Source organism: Sus scrofa, chromosome 7 (genome assembly GCF_054392235.1).
Source record: "Sus scrofa isolate SSC_HxYL_T2T_F1_AM1 chromosome 7, Sscrofa_HxYL_maternal_Yorkshire_Landrace_v2.0, whole genome shotgun sequence".
In the NCBI taxonomy this organism is placed as follows: domain Eukaryota; kingdom Metazoa; phylum Chordata; class Mammalia; order Artiodactyla; family Suidae; genus Sus; species Sus scrofa.
The window spans coordinates 38,101,915-38,122,045 of NC_139389.1; the positions used below are offsets into that span (position 1 = coordinate 38,101,915).

The 20,131-nt window shown below is 41.2% G+C and overlaps 1 protein-coding gene across 3 annotated transcripts in view; it reads left to right on the top strand.

The window, feature by feature from the left end:
* COL21A1 (collagen type XXI alpha 1 chain) overlaps window positions 1-20,131 on the top strand; it is a 193,988-nt gene that overhangs the window by 120,398 nt on the left and 53,459 nt on the right. For 2 of the 3 annotated variants that reach the window (XM_084967938.1, XM_084967937.1), the window contains 3 exons: window positions 363-414; window positions 1,706-1,761; window positions 1,883-1,936. In XM_084967938.1, coding sequence (XP_084824064.1) covers window positions 363-414; window positions 1,706-1,761; window positions 1,883-1,936 — 162 coding nt within the window. Of the gene's footprint in view, window positions 1-362; window positions 421-1,705; window positions 1,762-1,882; window positions 1,937-20,131 lie in introns of all 3 variants that reach the window. The other variant, XM_084967936.1, reaches the window with a different exon arrangement.

Here is a 20,131-nt window from a genome sequence, read left to right on the forward strand (position 1 = left end):
TGGACTAAGATTAATGTCTAGTTTACATAGTGCTTTTACAAATTTCCTTTGAAGTTTTCAGTCATAAGTCTTATAGTATTTAAAAATTGGTGAGTAAGTTTCACTATATATAAATTCTCTTACCTATCAGCCTTTTACTGTAAGGCCCTTTTATAGTAACAAATGTCCTTATTTTTCCTTGTTTTATTTATAAAGCTTGGGTATAGGACTTTTGTAAACAAACTTTAAATTATTTTATTTCCATTTTATTTTGATGTTGGCATATTAAACTCTGTTGTTTATAATTGGTATTATTTTTTCCTTATATATAAAAGAAATATTAGTATTTCTCTAAAATTCAGGATTTACATTTTGTCTTTTAGGGTGAAATGGGCCCCAAAGGAGATAAAGGATCACCTGGATTTTATGGCAAAAAGGAAAGTATAGATCACAAAATAAAGTATCCATATTGTAATTTCAGTGTAATGGAAATAGAAAATTTGAATTTCACACCCAGCCCACCACTAGAGCAATTAGCTCTGTTCACCTTTCTCAGGGGATTTATTCAGAATAATGAAAAACTGGAAGAAGGCATGTATTCTATAAGAATACTTTGTGTCCTTGGAGTTCCCGTCGTGGCGCAGCAGAAACAAATCTGACTAGGAACCATGAGGTTGTGGGTTCGATCCCTGGCCTTGCTCGGTGGGTTAAGAATCTGGCATTGCCATGAACTGTGGTGTAGGTTGCAGACGTGGCTCGGATCTGGCATTGCTGTGGCTGTGGTGTAGGCCGGCAGCTGTAGCTCTTATTCGACTCCTAGCCTGGGAACTTCTGTATGCCACAGGTGCAGCCCTAAAAGGACAAGACAAAAAAAAAAAAAAAAAAAAAAAAAAAAGAATACTTTGTGTTCTTGATCCATCTGAACTTTAAAAATATTTACATAGATTTCCCATTGTAGCTCAGTGGGTTAAGAACTTGACCGAGGGTCTATGGGGATGCAGGTTTGATCCCTGACCTCACTCAGTGGGTTAAGGATCTAGCATTGCCATGAGCTATGTTGCAGGTTGCAGACATGGCTTGGATCTGGCGTTGCTGTGGCTGGGATGTAGGTCGCAGACGCAGCTCGGATCCTGCGTGCTGTTGTGTAGGCTGGCAGCTGCAGCTCCAATTTAACCCCTAGCCTGGGAACTTCCATGTGCCGCAGGTGTGGCCCTAAAAATAAGAAAAAATTTACAGAGAGAGACCCCTTGGAAGTGTAACATTCAATCATGTGTCCATTGAAAATCCTGTTTTTTCACATTGAAGAGAATTATATTCTCTCTGTATTTAATATGCATTTAAGATACACACTACTTTTTTTTTTTTTTTTTGGCTGCATCCATAGCATCAAACGTGCACCACAGCAGCAACCAGAGCCACGGCAGTGACACCACCAGATCCTTACCCCGCTGAGCCACCAGGGGACTCCAAGATACACTTTGCTTTTTGATTTTTCCAAGATTGTTTCTGTGGTTAGGTGCCTTATAATTTTGCATCCACCTTATTCCAGGGTCTTGTTGTATCCTGGTAAGATAATATCTTGCCAAAAGCCACAGGGCCAACACAAGCTATGGTTCCATGAATTCTATCGCTACATAAGGAAGTTAACTTACTTTCCTGTTTAAGTTTGAGTTGGAATTTCAAACCATTACTGTAAGGATTGTTTTTAAGTGTTTGTTTTTAATACAGGGTGCGAAAGGTGAAAAGGGGACTGTTGGTTTTCCTGGCCTTCCTGGACGTGCTGTGAGTTTGATAGAAAAGTTCTTAAGTATTTTACTTTAAATAAAATTTGTCCTATACTATTTTCCTTTAAAAAGAAAAATTAGTGCCAAAAAATATGAAAATGCATGTATTTACTTTTCAGGGAGAACCAGGAAGACATGGAAAGGATGGATTAATGGGTAGCCCTGGTTATAAGGTATTTACAAAAAAACTCAAATCCAATGACTTTTTCTTTTTTTAATTTTTTATTATAGTTGATTTATAATGTTCTGTCAATTTCTGCTGTACAGCACAGTGACCCAGTCACACATATATATACATTCTCTCCCTCATACTATCTTCCATCATGTTCCATCACAAATGATGGGAAATAGTTCCCTGTGCTATATCAGTAACTTTTTCTAACTAGCTGTATGTTCTTTGTCAAATTCTTTGATCTTCAGTTTTCTCGGCTTCAGAAATGGAGTAAAAGTTACTTACCACTTGGAATGGTAGAGACTAAAATAAGGGAATAAGTGTTTAATAAGGAGTTATTTATTTGCCTATTTTTTTTTTAATTTGAACATAGCTTTAAGATCCCTTTTGAGCTTTTTTTTTTTTTTAAAGCAAAAAGACCACTTTTTTGGGAGTTTCCGTCGTGGCGTGGTGAAAATGAATCCCACTAGGAACCGTGAGGATGCGGGTTCGATCCCCGGCCTTGAGCAGAGGCTTAAGGATCCAGCATTGCTCTGAGCTGTGGTGTAGGTCACAGACTCGGCTCGGATCCTGCGTTGCTGTGGCTGTGGTGTAGGCCAGCAGCTACAGCTCTGATTAGACCCCTAGCCTGGGAACTTCCGTATGCCTTGGCTATGGCCCTAAAAAACAAAAAGGCCATTTTTTTAAGGTATGATTGACATACAAAAAGATGCACATATTTAATGTATACACCTTGGTGCGTACTGCACTGAGCGCAAGTGGTGACAGTGGGATCCTTGCCTTGTTCACAATCTTAGAGGAAAAGCTTTTCACCATTGAGTGTGATGTTAGCTCTGGTCTTCATTGTGTTGAGGTAAGTTTTTTCTGTATCTCACTTGTTGAGAGGTTTTATCCTGAAATGGTGTTGAACTTTGTCAGATGCTTTTTTCTGCATCTATTGAGATGATTGTGTGATTCTTATCTTCATTCTATTGGTGGTATCTTGTGGTATATCACATTGATTTGCATATATTGAACCATCTTTGCATCCCAGGGATGACTCCCACTGGATCATGGTATATGATCCTTTTAACATGCTGTTGAATTCAGTTTGCTGATGTTTGCTGAGGATTTTTGCATGTTTGGTCATCAAGTGTATTGGTCTGTAGTTTTCTTGCAGTGTTTTGTCTGGCTTTAGTATCAGGCTGATACCAGCCTCACAAAATGAGTTGGGAAGTGTTCTCTCTTCTTGTATTTTTTGGAAGATTTTAGGAAGAATTGGCATTAATTATTTAAAAGTTTGGTAGACATATGATATCACTTATAACTGGAATCTAATATCCAGCACAAATGAACATCTCCTCAGAAAAGAAAATCATGGACTTGGAGAAGAGACTTGTGGCTGCCTGATGGGAGGGGGAGGGAGTGGGAGGGATCGGGAGTTTGGGCTTATCAGACACAACTTAGAATAGATTTACAAGGAGATCCTGCTGAGTAGCATTGAGAACTTTGTCTAGATACTCATGTTGCAACAGAACAAAGGGTGGGGGAAAAATGTAATTGTAATGTATACATGTAAGGATAACCTGACCCCCTTGCTGTACAGTGGGAAATTTTTTAAAAATTATTTAAAAAATAAAAAATAAATTAAAAAAAAAAAGTTTGGTAGAATATACCTGTGAAGTCATCTGGTCTTGGGACTTTCCTTCTTTATTGGGAGTGATTTTTGATTACTTCTACAATCTCTTTTATTTGTCATTCATTGGTCTAATCAGCCTTCCTATTTTTTCTGAATTCAGTCTTGGTAGATTGTTCATTTCTAGGAGTTTATTCCTTCTAATTTATCCAATTTGTTGGCATGGAATTCGTAACAGTCTCTTTGATCTTTTTTTTTTTTCAATTTATGGGACATCAATTGTAATATCTTTCTTGTGTTTCTGATTTTTTGAGTCTTTTTTTCTTTCTTAATTAGTCTCGCGGGGGATTTGTCCATCTCTTTTCAAAAACACAGCTCTAGCTTTATTTATTTTTTCTGTTGTTTTTCTATTCTCTGTTTCATATTTTTGCAATAATTAATTATTTCCTTCCTTCTGCTCACTTGGGCTTAGTTTGTCCTTCTTCTTCTGGTCCCTTGCCCTTTTTGACATTAGTCCAGGTACCATATTTGGATGCACATACTCACAACGGCAAACCTCAATTCACTCTTTGTTAACAGTTTATTGATAATAAGTTGAACACATCAGAGTTCCCGTCGTGGCTCAGTGGTTAACAAATCCAACTAGGAACCATGAGGTTGCGGGTTCGATCCCTGACCTTGCTCAGTGGGTTAAGGATCTGGCATTGCCGTGAGCTGTGGTGTAGGTCACAGACTCGGCTCAGATCCCATGTTGCTGTGGCTCTGGCATAGGCTGGTGGCTACAGCTCCAATTCGACCCCTAGCCTGGCAACCTCCATATGCCGTGGAGAAAAGACAAAAATAAATAAATAAATAAGTTGAACATATCCTACAACTTACCCACTTAATGTGTGGTTTTTCCTATATTTACTGAGTTAGTCAATCATCACTACAATCTGGAGTTCCCATCGTAGCGCAGAGGTTAACGAACCCAGCTAGGAACCATGAGGTTGCAGGTTCAATCCCTGGCCTCGCTCAGTGGGTTAAGGATCCGGCATTGCCGTGAGCTGTGGTGTAGGTTGCAGACGCGGCTCGGATCCTGCATTGCTATGGCTATGGTGTAGGCCAGCAGCTACTACTCTGATCAGACCCCTAGGCTGGGAACCTCCATATGCCGTGGGAGCAGCCCTAGAAAAGGCTGAAAGACAGGAAAAAAAAAAATTTCATCACTACAATCTAATTTTAGAACATTTTCATCACCTCAAAAAAAAAAAAAAAAAAACCCTCTACCCATTAGCGGTCACTCCCTATTTCCTCCCAGCTCTACTCAGCCTCTAATCTACTTTCTGTCTCTAGGCATTTGCCCATTATGGACATTTCATACAAATTGAATCATGAAATATGTGGTCTTTTGTGGCTAACCTCTTGGCTCACCATAACATTTTCGAGGTTCATCTATGTTTTGTCCTGTATTAGTACTTTATTCCTTCTTGCTGCTGCTAATATTTCATTGTATGAATATGTGCATTTTATTCCTTCATTCGTGGATGGACATTTAGGCTGTTGATATTTGGGGGGCTGTTACGAATAGTGCCTTATGAACATTTATGCACAAGTTTTTGCGTGGACCTATGTGTTATCATTTCTCATAAGTATATTTCTCTAGTGGAATGGCTGGAGCATATGAGTGTGTTTAATGTCTTGAGGTCAGTTCACTCTTTTTTTTTTTTTTTTTTTTTTTTGGTGGAGATCTTTTTAGGGTTGCACCTACGGCATATGGAGGTTCCCAGGTTAGGGGTCGAATCAGAGCTGTAGCCGCCAGCCTACACCACAGCCACAGCAACCCAGATCTGAGCTGCATCTGTGACCGACACCACAGCTCACGGCAACACCGGATCCTTAACCCACTGATCAAGACCAAGGATTGAACCCACATCCTCATGGATCCTAGTCGGGGGTTCATTACTGTTGAGCCACAATGGGAACTCCAAGGTCAGGTCACTCCTGATATTTACTTTCTTGATAGGCTCATCCTACCCTGCGTATCTAACCTTGGTTTTGGTCTCCATTTTCTAACTAGTGTGGATCTCCTAATAGAATTCGGTTAATCCCTTCTTGTCTTGTTTGTAATTTGTAACTGCCATCACAATTTTCAAAGCCCATTTAATTTTTAAGTTAAAATTATAAAACAGACTTTATTTTCATAGCGGTGGTAGGTTCACAGCAAAACTGATCAGAAAGTGCCGAGTTCCCGTATATCCCCGTCTCCTGCGCCCTGTAGGTTTCCCCACAGTCAGCTTCCCACAGCACAGTGGTACTTTTCTTTTTGTTTTTTTACAATTGATGAACTTAAGCATTGTCACTCAAAGTCCACTTTTTTTTTGTTTGTTTTTTTGTTTTTTTTGTCTTTTCTTGGACCGCACTCGCAGCATATGGAGGTTCCCAGGCTAGGGGTTGAATCAGAGCTGTAGCCACCGGCCTACACCATGGCCACAGCAATGCAGGATTCAAGCTGCGTCTACAATCTACACCACAGCTCATGGCAACGCCAGATCCTTAACCCACTGAGCAAGGGCAGGGATCGAACCCGCAACTTCATGGTTCCTAGTCAGATTCATTAACCACTGAGCCACGACAGGAACTCCCTCAAAGTCCACTTTTACAGTAGGATCTGCTCTTGGTGTTGCACATTCTGTGGCTTTGGATGAATGTATAATGACATGTATCCACCACTCTAGTATCATCTGGAACAGGTTCCCTGCCCTGAATATCCTCCGTGCTGGGCTTATTTATCTTTCCCTTCCCCTAACCTCTGACAACACCTGATCTTTTTACTATGTCATAGTTTTTCCTTTCCAGAAGTCACTCAATTGAAGGCATGCAGTTTGTAGCCCTTACAGATTGGCTTCTTTTCCTTGGGAATATGTGTTGAAGCTCCTGCCATATCTTTTCATGGCTTGCCAGCGCCTTTCCTTTTGAGTGCTGCATTCTGTTCTTTTGTCTGAATAGTCCACAGTTTATATTTCCTTCTTGGAATCTTTAAATAATGAATCATACCCAATTTTTTCTGACCTTATTAAAATCTGTTTCCTTCCTCCCACCCAGCTTTTTGTTTTGAAATTTGTCAATCCTACAGAAAATTGAGCCGCCGAAACATATGAACATTTTTTTCTTTTTTTTTTTTCTTGGCTGAGCCACTGGAAAGTAAATTATAGACACCCTGAATTCTCTCCTAAACACTTTAGCCTATATCTCCTGAGAAAACTTTAATTTCATTATGATACCCAAGAGATTTAATATCAATACAGCACTATTTTCTAACATGAGCCCATATTCAGATTTTTTGGATTGTCCAAAAAGTGTCCTAAATAGTCATGATTTTTTGCTTGATACAGTCAAGATTTGTGCATTGCATTTGGTTGGGTATTAGTTAGAGTTTTCCAGAGAAACAAAACCAATAGGATGTGTTAATACACGTGTATTTTTATTATTTATGTTTGTGTCAGTATATAAATTATATTTGTATAGCACATAATGAAAATTTTCATGTGTCTATATGAAGGGAGGGATGAGGGGTGAAGGGAAGGGAAGAGGAGAGGGAGGGGTGGAGGCTGATCCATTCATTCATCAAAAGAATTGTCTTATGCCACGGTGGGACCTCTGCCTTCTCTCACGACAGTTTTACCACTCTGACCATTTCAGTCAATATAATCATCCAGTGTTTAGTCATATGGACATATGATAGTTGGTTTTTTCATAGTTGGTTTTTTCATTCATCAGCTTAAACATTTACATCGTTTCCTATATTTGGCATTTCTGATAGTGTTTTGAAGGGTTTTTTTGTTTTTTGTCTTTTTAGGGCTGCACCCACAGCATGTGAAGGTTCCCAGGCTAGGGGTCGAATCGGAGCTGCAGCTGCCAGCTTACACCACAGCCACGGCAACGTCAGATCCGAGCCACATCTGCGACCTACACCGCGCCTCATGGTAACACCAGATCCTTAACCCACTGATCGAAGCCAAGGATCCTCATGGATACTACTAGGGTTTGTTACCGCTGAGCCGTGATGGGAACTCCTCTTGTTGATGTGGATATTCTTTGACTCATCTGCACTGGACGTGCTTTTCACGTCTCTGGGGTAGACACCTAGTAGGACTGCTGGAGTGTGTGGTGAATGTATGCTTGACTTCCTAAGAAAATTCCAAACTAGTTTCCAAAGTGGTGGCGTTCTTCTCCGTTTCCGTCAGCAGTTTATGGGAATTCCAGTTTAACCACATCCTGCAAACACTTAGTACTTTATATTTTAGCTCTTTTAGTTGGTGCTTAATGGTATCTCGTGTGGTTTTCGTTTGCATCTTTCAGATGACTGACAGTGTTGACATCTTTTTATGGGCTGGTTGGCCATTTTTATGTTTTCTTTTGTAGAGTGTCTATTGAAAACATCTGACGATTTAAAAAAAGACTGGGTTGTTTGTCCACTTGTTAATGAGTTGTGAGAGCTCTTTATATATTCTGGATAGGCCCTTTCTTGGATACATGTTTGCAAATATTGTCTCTCAATCTTTGGGTCGCCTTTCATTTTCTTAATGAAAGGTGAGTTTTGATGGGGAAAAGTTTTTCATCTGAATGAGTCTGATTTCTTAAAATTTTTTTCAGCTCATGCCTTTTGTGCCCTGTGTCAGAATCTTTTACCTAACTTAAGGTCACAGATTTTTCTTCTAGCTTTTCTTCCAAAAGAAAATATTTTAGATCTGCTAAACATATTTAGAACATTATATTTTCTAAAATTGTATCATCTTAGCTTATGAATTTAGCTCCGGGATTCGCTTTGATGATTCTAATCTTTATGTGTGGCGTGAGGTCAAAGTTAAAGTCCATTTATTTTTCCATTTGAAGACCTCGTTATTCCAGCACCATTTATGGACGAGATTATCACTTCCTATTGAATTACCTGAGTATTTTTGCTAAGCGTCAGTTGATCAATACCTGTGTGAAACTATTTTTGGACCTTGATTCTGTTTTCTTCATCTATACCTCTAATCTTTTGTCCATAACGCACTGTCTTGATTACCAGAGCTTTAGAATAAGTCCCGGAATCAGGTAGTGTAAGTACCTAAATTTCTTTTCTTTTTCTTTTCCTTTTTGTTATCTTATTATGCGTATCCTACTCTACTTACTAAACTTCTTTTTGAATGTGGTCCGTTGTTTTTTACTTTTTGCCTTTATTTTCTTGGGACTTCAGAAGATTTTTATATTTTTTCCAGTGGTCCTTTTTTCCTCCCAGTTCTGTTGAGGTAATGGACACACAGCACTGTTTATTGTGAGACGCTCATTGCAGTAAGTTTAGTGAACATTGATCAACTCATGTAGGTACAAAAAAATTGAAAAAAATAAATGTTTTCCTTCTGATGAGAACTCTTAGGATCGACTCTCAACAACTTTCAAGTGAACCATAGAGCAGTGTTAACTACTAATGGTCTTTATATGAATACATTTTAAAAATACATTTTAGGGTTCCTTTATTCCCCCTTAGTCTTACTGAGACCCATATTCTTTGTTTTGTTAACTTTAAAGGATACACTATCATCTGTGTGGAAATTAATGTTTATTTTCCTCTTTTCCTTTTCTTCTTGTTTCTCATGCTTCTGCTTTTTCAGATCACATTATATTTCTAAACTGTCCTGCACCCACCTTAGCTTCCAGTTTGCAGTTGACATACTTGGTGTCCAGCACCAGCCCCGTCACCAAGGTCCCATTGTCACCATTTGTGTGGGTGGAGCTTCTCCCTCGTAGTATGTGCTTTAGGGAGGGCTTGTGAACATACCGTTCTCTGAATTCTTGTATTTTAACAGGGTTTTCTGTATTCTTATTACTTGAATAACAGCTTGGCTGTCATTGTCTTATTGTCACTGTCACTATAAACCCTCCTCTCACTGCCATTTGCTATTTTTCTTTGAATTTCTTGGAAATGTTGCTTCATTGCTGTCCTATGTGTTGCTGAGGCTGACCTAATTGTCTTTCCCTTGTAAGTGACTTTGTCTTTTTGTGCAGAGAGTAAAAAATACTTTATGTTTAACGTCTAATAGTATAACTTGTGTCTCAGAATTAACAATTTCCTTACCCCAAATCCTTCCAATAAGTGGATTCAGAGATTTTAATTCTAGAATATTCTCTTGGATGATAGTTTAGTTTTTTGGTTTGGTTTAGTTTGGTTTGATTTTTGTTTGTTTGTTTGTTTGTTTTGGTGGCGGCGGTGTTTTTTTCTTTTTTTTTTTTTTTTTTTTTGGCTGCACCCACAGTATGTGGAAGTTCCTGGGCCAGGGACTGAACCCAATCCACAGCGCCACCCCAAGCTGCTGCAGTGACAATGCCAGATCCTTACCCTGCTGAGCCACAAGAGAACTCCTTGGGTTATAGTTTTAAATAAACATCCTGTTACATTGTTCTGTTTTTTTACCCAAGAACTCCAATTATAGACACGTTGAGACTGTATTCTGCAACTCAATTCCTGATCCTTTTTAATCTCTCTTAAAATTTTATTTTGGGGGAATCATGTTTAGTTTTCTCTTCAATGCCCTTTACGATTTTAAGGTAAATCTGTTTTCCCTTGGTTTCTACTAATTTCATCCTAATAGCTGCAATCCTTCTGTCTTTTCCAGTTATTTCCTGAGTTAATTTAATTCTTTTTCACGTCCTCCTTTTTACATCTGAGAACACTTGCACGATGCTCATCTAGGTTCCTGCCTCTTGGTGCAGTCTTCTACTTCATGTTTATTTTTGCATGAGGGACATTTACTGAAATGTTTTGATTCTCATTTTCTGTATTTTCTTTTAGTAATTTTGTTTGAATATCGTCTGCCAACTCTTTGTCGGTTTGAGACGTCTTATGTAATTGAGACCTACCATGACAGGCATGAGTGTAAAAGTGCAAATGGCGTAATAGGTTCCTTAGTTCACGAGGGCCTCCTTCTCTGTGTACAGCGACACTGGATGTTTTTTAATCAATGGAATTGTTTATTGGGAAGGGTTTAGCATGTCGTCTGTTGTGGAGGTGCAGAGATGAGCAGTACAGTGTGTCGATTTAACATTCCTATGCACGTCCAGAGTTCCCTGGTGGGCAGCAGGTTAAGGATCCAGCGTCATCACTATAGTGGTTCGGGTCACTACTGTGGCACAGGAACTTCCACATGCCATGGATGCAGCCAGGAAAAAAGAAAAAAAAAAAAAAAAAGATTCCTGAGCACATCCAAGAATAGATATCCAGCAAGTAATTAGATCCAGATCAGATAGGGAGAGGGGAGGGAGGGGGAGACTGAACAGTGTTAGGGGTTTTTTAGGCTGTATGAGGGATACTCATTTCACTGTAAAGGAAAAAGAGGAGGGACGGATGGAGCAAATGCAGGAGAGTATGTTGGTTTGTTGGCAGGATGTTTGACTTGGGTTTTCTCAAAGGAAGTGGGAATTGTCACCTCCTGGGGGAGGCAGTTTTTGTTGCGTGCAGAGCTTTCTATATAGCTGTGTAGGAAATGTGGCAGAGAGACGACGGAAACAGAAGCTGCACTGAAGTCTGGTGGAAGCTGGAAGGTACCGTCTGCGTGACTGCGGTCCCTCCCACAGCCGTACTTAGCCATAACCCACGTGCAGGTCTGAAGAGGTTCGAGGTGTGATTTCTTCAGCATTGGGGTTTGCACCGGAACGTGCCATAGGTAAATGATGCGGTAAAAGGGGTTTTAGTTAGAGAGCCGTTTAAATACCAAACTGTGTGTTTAAACTGAGTATAAAAAGAAATGAACACGAGAGCGGAGAGATTTTAACAAAAGACAGCATTTACTGGATACTTACTACATGCCCGGCTTTTTTCCCAGCACTTTACATGCATCCTCACATTAATCTCACCAATCATTATGTGTGTTACAAGTAAGAGAATTTTGTCCTTTTATAGATCAGAAAACTAAAGCATGGAGAGATTAACTTGTCAAAGACCACATAGCCATACTTTAATAACTAACTAAAATGTCTTTCATCACATTGTTGAAAAATAATATAATATTCAAATAGTATTTCCCGAAGTTAGAAAATTATGAGACCATTGACTTCACTATTTTTATGACATTTTAACTAGCTTAAAATAAAGATTGACCTTACGTTTAAAAATATTTGTGTTGTGGAGTTCCCACTGCGGCTCAGCGGTTAGTGAATCTGACTAGCATCCATGAGATGCAGATTCGATCCCTGGCCTCGCTCAGTGGGTTAAGGATCCTGCGTTCTGTGGCTGTGGCGTAGGCCTGAAGCTACAGCTCCGATTGGACCCCTAGCCTGGGAACCTCCGTATGCCATGGGTGCAGCCCTAAAAAGCAAAAATATATATATATATAAAATATAAATATATAAAAATATAAATATATGTATATATTTGTGTGGGAAATCAATCAAGACGGCAAAGCAGGAGGACATGGAACTCCCCCCTCCTCCATGAACACATCAAATACATACATATGTGGCACAATTCTCACTAAAAATTAATTGGAAACTGGGAAAAAAAACTCCTGTACAGCAAGGCTATAGGAAGATCCACATGGAATCAGACAGGAAGGGAAGAGAAGCCATCAGGTAGGGACCTGTGCCCCTGAGAGGGGTCTCAGAGGAAAAGGGAGGTTATACAGGTGGAGATCTGCCCTGGGGACTCAGTGGTTCCAGCCACATTTGGGGCGCCTGAGTCCTGAGGCCCGAAGCAGTGAAGATGAGCCCCCTTGGCTGGCTGGAGGGCCGATTGGCCTCACGGGAGGGCTGTGGGAAGCCTGGACCCCACTCGTGAGGAGCATGCGTGCTCAGTTGCCCCCAGAGGCAGGGCGGGGAGGGCAGATGGCGGGCCGCTCAGTGCTGCCTGGTCTCCCATGGCAGCCCCCCTGCAGACCCCAGCCTGAGCCAAGTGAGAACTCCAGTCCCACTCACTTCCCCCCGCAATCCCCCACTGGAGAAGGGCTGCCACGACCAGGGCAGGAGCCCTGCTGCTCGACGCAGAGGTGACTTGGACCTGGGGAGACATCGAGCACGATGGGGGCAGCCGTTGCTGACCCATAAATGGGCAGAGCTCCAGGGATGGTCCCGACATCAGGCTGTGGCCAGACCGCAACGGCCCATGCCCCATACAAGCCGAGGGCCCAGGGGGCTCCCCTACCCTGCACCTCGGCTCTACGCCAGGGCTGCGGCAGTGGAAGCTCAGTAGAACAGGCCTTGAGGAACAAAGGAGACTCAGATGAAGCAAAGGCTCCCATTGCTGGTAGATGCACAGGTGCTGCATTGGAGGCAGCCTAGACCTCTGTATGTGGCCAGCCTCTTGCAGCTAACATCCCACCTTGAGCTCAAGCCTACATGGGCCCCTCCTCCCCCAGGACAGCTTCCCTCTGGGACAGGGATTCCAGCTCTGCAAGAGGAGAGGGAACACACTTCAAGGCAAAAGAGTCAGCTCAGTCCTGACCCTCAGGGCTTCTCCATCATCAACCTGGAGTCTGACCCACCCCTGATAGGGTGGTGACAGCCACTGAGCAGAGGGGAAGCCCTGGCTTACACCTGGCTCCAGCCCTAAACCCCACCATCTCTAGTCCCTACCTCCTACCAAGGTGACACCTGCCAGCACACCCTGAGGAATGATGTGACTTGTGTTCACATCAAATCCAGCTCTCCCACCAAAGACACTGGGCACACACAGGCTGTGTAGGGAGGCTCCCACATAAGGATATGACGGTTTCACCTAAATCCATACATACAGAGAAAGTTAAGCAAAGGGAAAAAGGACAGAGGAACTGGTCTCAATGGAAAGAGCAAGAGAAAACCCTGAAAAAAATAATGAAACAGAAATAAATTACTGGATAAAGAATTCAAAACATTATTGATAAAAATGCTAACTGAATTAAAAGAATGGATGAATACAAGGAGAATTTTAACAAGGAACTAGGAAATATTAAAAAAAAAAAAGCACCAGTCAGAAATGAAGAGTACAATAACTGAAATGAAAAAAAAAAAAAAAACACTAGAAGAAATGAATAGCAGACTAAGTGATGAAGCAGACATAAGTGACCTGGAAGATACGTAAGTGACCTGGAATAATGGAAATCACCCAATTAGAAGAGTAGAAAGTTACTTAATTAATCAGTTAAAAGTGGAACATTTTGAGAGATCTTGGGGATAACATGAAGCATGCAACATTCACATTATAAAGGTCTGAAGGAGAAGAGAGAGAAGGGAGTTGGAAATGTATTTGGTAAAATCATGGCTGAAAATTTCCCAAACCTGAAGAGGGAAACAGATATCCAGGTATAGGAAGCACAGAGGGTCCCCAACCGGATGAACCTGAACAGCCCCACAATAAGACATCATAATTAAAATGGCAAAAGTTAAACACCACAAGTTCCCGTCATGGCTCAGTGGAAACAAATCTGACTGGTATCCATGAGGACACAGGTTCAGTCCCTGGCCTCACTCAGCAGGTTAACGATCCAGTGTTGCCATGAGCTGTGGCATAGGTTGAGGTGGCTTGGATCTGGCATTGCTGTGGCTGTGGCATAGGCTGGCAGCTACAGCTCCAATTCGACCCCTAGCCTGGGAACCTCCATATGCTGCAGGTGTGGCCCCAAAAAGACAAAAAGGAAAAAAAGAAAAATACAATGAGATATCACCTCCTATCTCTTAGAATGACCATCATCAGAAAGTCTACAAGTGGGAGTTCCTGTCATGGCTCAGTGGTTAATGAATCCACCTAGGAACCATGAGGTTGCAGGTTCGATACCCGGCCTTGCTCAGTGGGTTAAGGATCTGGCGTTGCCGTGAGCTGTGGTGTAGGTTGCAGACGCAGCTCAGATCTCGCGTTGCTGTGGCTCTGGTGTAGGCCAGTGGCTACAGCTCTGATTCGACCCCTAGCCTGGGAACCTCCATATGCCGCAGGAGCGGCCCTAGAAAAGGCAAAAAGGCAAAAAAAAAGAAAGAAAGTCTACAGGTAACAAATGTTGGAGAGAGTGTAGAGAAAAGGGGACCCTCATACACTGTTGGTAGGAATATAAATTGGTGAAGGCATTGTGAAAAACAATATGAAAAAAACTAAAAATAGAACATTACGTGATCCAGCCACTCTACTCCTGGGTATATGTTTGAATAAATGAAAACACTAATTCAAAAAAGTACATGTACCCAGTGTTCATAGGAGCCAAGACATAGGAGCAACCTAGGTGTTCATCAACATATGAGTGGATAAAGAAGATGTGGCACATATAGACAGTGGAATATTATTCAGCCATAAAAAAGAATGAAATTCTGCTATTCGCAACAATATGGATGGACCTAGAGATTATTTTGCTTAGTGAAATAAGTTGGACAGGAGCAGACAAATACTGATGTTATCACTTATATGTGAAATCCAAAAATAAAACAAAAGAATGTATGTAACAAAACAGAAATAGACGCAGAGAGAACAAACTATTGGTTACGTGTGGGGAGAGGGAAAGGGGAGGGGCAACATAAGGGTAGGGGAATAAGAGGTACAACCTGCTACATATAAAGCAGATAAGAGCAAGACTATATTGTAGAGCACATGGAAATATAGCCATTACTTTGTAATGACTTCAAAGAGAATACAAATCATTAAAAAAAAATTGAACCACCGTGCTGTATACCTGAAACTGCCTATAATATTGTAAATCAAGTATATTCCAATAGATAGGGGGAAACAACATGAATATGTAATTCTCAAAACCAAAAAACCAAAAGATGTAAAATGGCCCTTAAACATATGCAGATGTTCAGCATCATTCATAATCAGAGAAATGGAAATTAAAACTATGCCAAGAAATTGTAATTTCCCACCCATCAGATTGGCGTACGTTTAAAAGCTTGATCGTACAATCTGTTTGGCAAGGCTGTGAGTAAGCAGGCATTTGACACAGTGCTGGTAGTGAGACAAAACAGGACAACCCTTACGGGGTATGTGACAATAATTGTAGCAGGCGTACTTGAAGGTGGCTCCCTTTTCCCGGGGCTCATACCTTTTTATAACCCCCCTCCTCTGAGTCTGCCGGCGACCTACAAGTTGCTTCTAACCAACAGGTGTCACTCCTGTAATTGTGTTACCTTATGAAAGGCTCCACCGTTTAGAGCCTGCTTGCTCTGGACAGTGTCCCTGCTGGCTTGATGAAGTCGCATTTCCTGGCAGCCCAGGAGACCAGGCGCTGGGAGAGGCCTCTAGGCACTGAGACAGGCTTCCCGCCCTCCATCCACAGGAGGCCAGGGCCTCAACCACAATGAAAGGAACCCCGCCAACTGTGAGCATGAGCGAGGATGTGGATACTTCCACAGTCAAGCTGCTAGACGAGAACACAGACCAGCAACCCTCTATCCCAATGACCGCCTTGTTCTCGTCTGCACAGAGAACTCAGTCAACCCATGCCCAGACTTCTGGCCCCAGAAACTATGAGATAATGAATGCGTAGTGTTTCAAGCAGCTAAAAAACAATTCATTTTGCCTAAAGGATGATGCCAAACCATAGCAGGACAGATTTAAAAATAACATATTATTGGAAAATAGTGTACCCGAGACAAATCATAAAAGTAAAGAACTGTTAAAACTCCAGCTCCTGGAGTTCCCTTTGTGGCTCAGTGGTAATGAACCCAGCTAGCATCCATGAGGATGCGGGTTTGATCCTTGGCCTCACTCAGTGGATTAAGGGTCTGGCATTGCCTTGAGCTGCAGTGTAGGTTGCAGATGCAGCTCAGATCTGGCATTGCTCTGGCTGTGGTGGAGACCCACAGCTGCAGCTCCAATGCAACCCCTAGCCTGGCAACGTCCATATGCTGTGAGTGTGGCCCTAAAAAGCAAAAAAAAAAAAAAAAAAAAAAAGCACAAAACTCCAGCTCTTTTCTTTGGTGGCAGCAGAGTCGCTAACTTTTCTGGGTCTCCCCCTCTTATTTCCCTTAAAAAAAAAAATCTGTGAAGTTGGAAATATTAATGTCATTTTGACAATAAGATCAGGTTTAGAGAGATGAAAGCATTTGCTCCAACGTGCAAGTCAGTTCCATGGCAGAGCTAGAATTCCAGGCCTAGTTGTGTGACCCCTTTTATGCATGATGCTTTCCAATCTTGTATGTTTATTCGGTCAGCCAGGAGAAGCTCCCCTGAGGCTTCCATCTTCAGTATAACCCCTGGCATGCTAGAGATTGGTTTATTGACATACCAAGAGCAAACCATGCAGTGAGATCAAAGTCAAAGTATTTAATAACAAAGGAAGGATCTTCTTCAAAATTAAATTATATTTTAATGGTCACACACCTTCCACCTGATTCTGAGGGTTGCTATGGCTGCAAACTAGATTACTCTTCCTCCTTTAATTCTTTTGTGGGTAAGTACCAAAGACCACAGCATGAAAGGAAATACACATGCAATGCAAGTTTCTCGTCTCTGTTTTTGGTTAAACTTGCTTTTTCACAAGAACTGGTATGTTGTGGAATAAATCATCTTTGACATTAGAGGCAGAGATTGGATTGAGGGAAAATGTCTAGCATGACGTTTTTCTCAGTTGTTTCACATCAAGAAGGAATTAATAATAGAATAGCAAAATGATAAATTAGAGGTAGAGATATGCCATTTGCCATTTTCCACCAGCCAGATGTCCTGGTCTGTATCAGATCCTCCAGGTCATGAAAGTGATTGAATGATCTGGCTGAGCTCTGGTGACACCCCTGAATTCCATACACTCGTTGTGTATTGTGTTGGATGATTTTACAGAAACAACTAAGAAATCATCTCCCAGTGAAACATTGTTGAAAGAATGAAGAGGAGTTCCCCTTGTGGCTCAGCAGGTTAAGAACCTGACTTAGTATCCATAAGGATGCAGGTTTGATCCCTGGCCTCATCCAGTGGGTTCCATGAGCTGTGGGGTAGGTCACAGATGCCACTTGGATCTGGCGTTGCTGTGGCTGTGGTGTAGGCCGGTGGCTACAGCTCCAATTCAAAACCCCTAGCCTGGAAACGTCCATATGCCTCAGATTTGGCAGTAAAAAGAAAAAAAAAAAAAAAAAGAATGAAGAGACCATTCCTAGGAAAAGATTCCCAGCCATCCTTTTGCTTTGGGTATATATATATATCTATATAGATATATATAGTCAATTTACAATGTTCTGTCAATTTCTTCTTTAGCTGGCTGTCATTTTTTGATAATTACTCAGCCCTATCCACAGATGTTTTTCCCAATTTTCTTTATACTCTCAAAATCAAGCCCTTAAGAATAAACAGTCCATGGAGTTCCCTGGTGGCCTAGGGGTTAAAGATCCAGCATAGTACAGGTTCAATCCCTGGCTTACTTCCACTTGCCCCAGGTGCAGCCAAAAATAAAGATTTGGAAGGTGTGCTTGGGCCAGAGATGAGTAGAGGGGCAGGGCGGGTGCTGGTTTAAGGTTGGTGACAAGACAAAGGGACTTTCTGCAGAGGGCTCTTTCCTGCCGCAAGCTGCTTATACTGGGGACTGATGATTTCAGAATTGTTAGTGTATCATTTCCCTCTGGTGTTAGGCCCGACATGGCCTTTTCCGCCGATTGTTCAGGCTTTTCAAGTTGTAGCTTTTGTGACCCTAACATACATCTTTGTTTCTCTTTGACATTTTCATAAGCTTTTCTGTGAATTGGCAAGACCTCCCCTTCCCCTAGTTTGGTTAATTTACAGGAAAACATTCTTTGCTCCTTCTGTCCTCAACTGTCATCTTGTGTTTGTAAATAAAATTGGAAGAGATGAAATATTTGGCTTTAGTTGGTGTTTCACTGTGCTAATGAAATGCAAGAATTCATAAATGTGGGAGAAGCAGTGTTTATATAATGTGATATGGCTTGATTTGTTTCCTGAGGGCTGATTCTGTTAGCCAAGTTTTATTGCTTCTCCCTTCTGTGGTTCATTTTGTACAGTTTTGAGAGTTCATTAGAATATGAAGTTGTGGGAAACGGTGTTGATAGGTGCTTCAGTACATGAATTCTAAGACTCTTTCCCCATTAAACTTATTTTTGACTCAGGTATTTGAGGCATTTACAAGAAAAATGTTTTTGTTTCTGTTTTACTTTCTCTCTTGCTCTCATGTAGGATGAAATGTTCTCCCTGATGTGATGCGAGTGTGACATGACCGTTTCCAGAGCACTTGTTAAGATATAATACTTTGCAGAGTTCCCTGGTGGCTCGGGGGTTACAGAGCCGGCATTGTCACTGACGAGGCTCTGGTTTCAGCTGCGGCACAGAGAACTTCCGCGGGCCGTGGGTGTGGCCAAAAAATAAATAAATAAAACACGTAATGCTTTTCTGGACAGACGCAACATCGTAACATCGTGGCTCTTGGTGATTGATAGGTTTCAAGAAGTCAGTATTTGAGGGTGTGTGCGATGGGTATTCCAGGAGGCTCTCATCAACTGCCCTTTATTTTTGCCCAGGCAGTTTAATAGCTGTATTGATCTGTGGATACAATACATTTTAGGATTAAATTCAGCTAATACGTATTGTTTTAGTAAACATAGTGACAGATACCTTTTTTCACACTAGCTATTTATTCATTTGGGAAACACTTGTAGTGTGTCAGAAAGTGGATGCAAAATAAGGTGCATAAATAATTTTCGCAGAGTAATTTAAAGATATGCAATTAGGAGTTCCCATTGTAAGAACCCAACCTAGTATTCATGAGGATGCAAGTTCGATCCCTTGCCTCACTCAGCGGATGGAGGATCCAGCAGTGTCGCTGTGGCTGTGGCATAGCTCGCGCATGCAGCTCAGATCTGGTGTTGCTGTGGCTGTGGTGTAGGCCTGCAGCTGCAGCTCTGACTTGACCTCTAGCCTAGGAATTTCTATATGCCACAGGTCAGCTGTTAAAAAAAAAAAAAAAAAAAAAGATATGTAATTGAAAACTATTATAATCCTAAGAGCTACCTAAAATACACATTTCAGATGTGATTTTTTTTTTAATGGCATATGGAAGTTCCCAGGCCAGGGGTCAAAGCAAAGCTACAGCTGCTGGCCTACCCCACAGCTCCCAGCAACGCCGGATCCTTAACCCACTGAGTGAGGCCAGGGACCTGCATCCTCATGAATCCTAGTCAGGTTCATTAACCACTGAACCACGAAGGGAACGCCTAGGTGTTTATTTTAAATAGATACTAAAGTCAAATAATTTCAAGTAGGAACCCATAAATAACTCCATTCTTAATGAAAGTTTTGATTTTAAAATGCCGTTCGGGGGAGGCAAGGTTGCGTTATATCCAACAGGATGATCAATTTTAAAGTAAAAAGAAAAAGAAAAGGATTGATACAGATGTGATATAAATCACATTTACTCTGAAATAAGAAAGATGAATCCTGTTCTTAAAAGAATGATCATACACGTACCATAGTTCTTTTATAACAACTCAATTATCTGCTGTCATGTATTGATTTTGCATGTGTATAGTCACTTTATGAGCTTCAGAATGAGTTATTTGATGTCAGGAAGAGTTAATGTCAATAATCCAGACACAAGGTCCTACTGTATAGCATAGGGAACTGTATTCAATATCTTGTAATAACCTATGATGGAAAAGAACCTGAAAAAA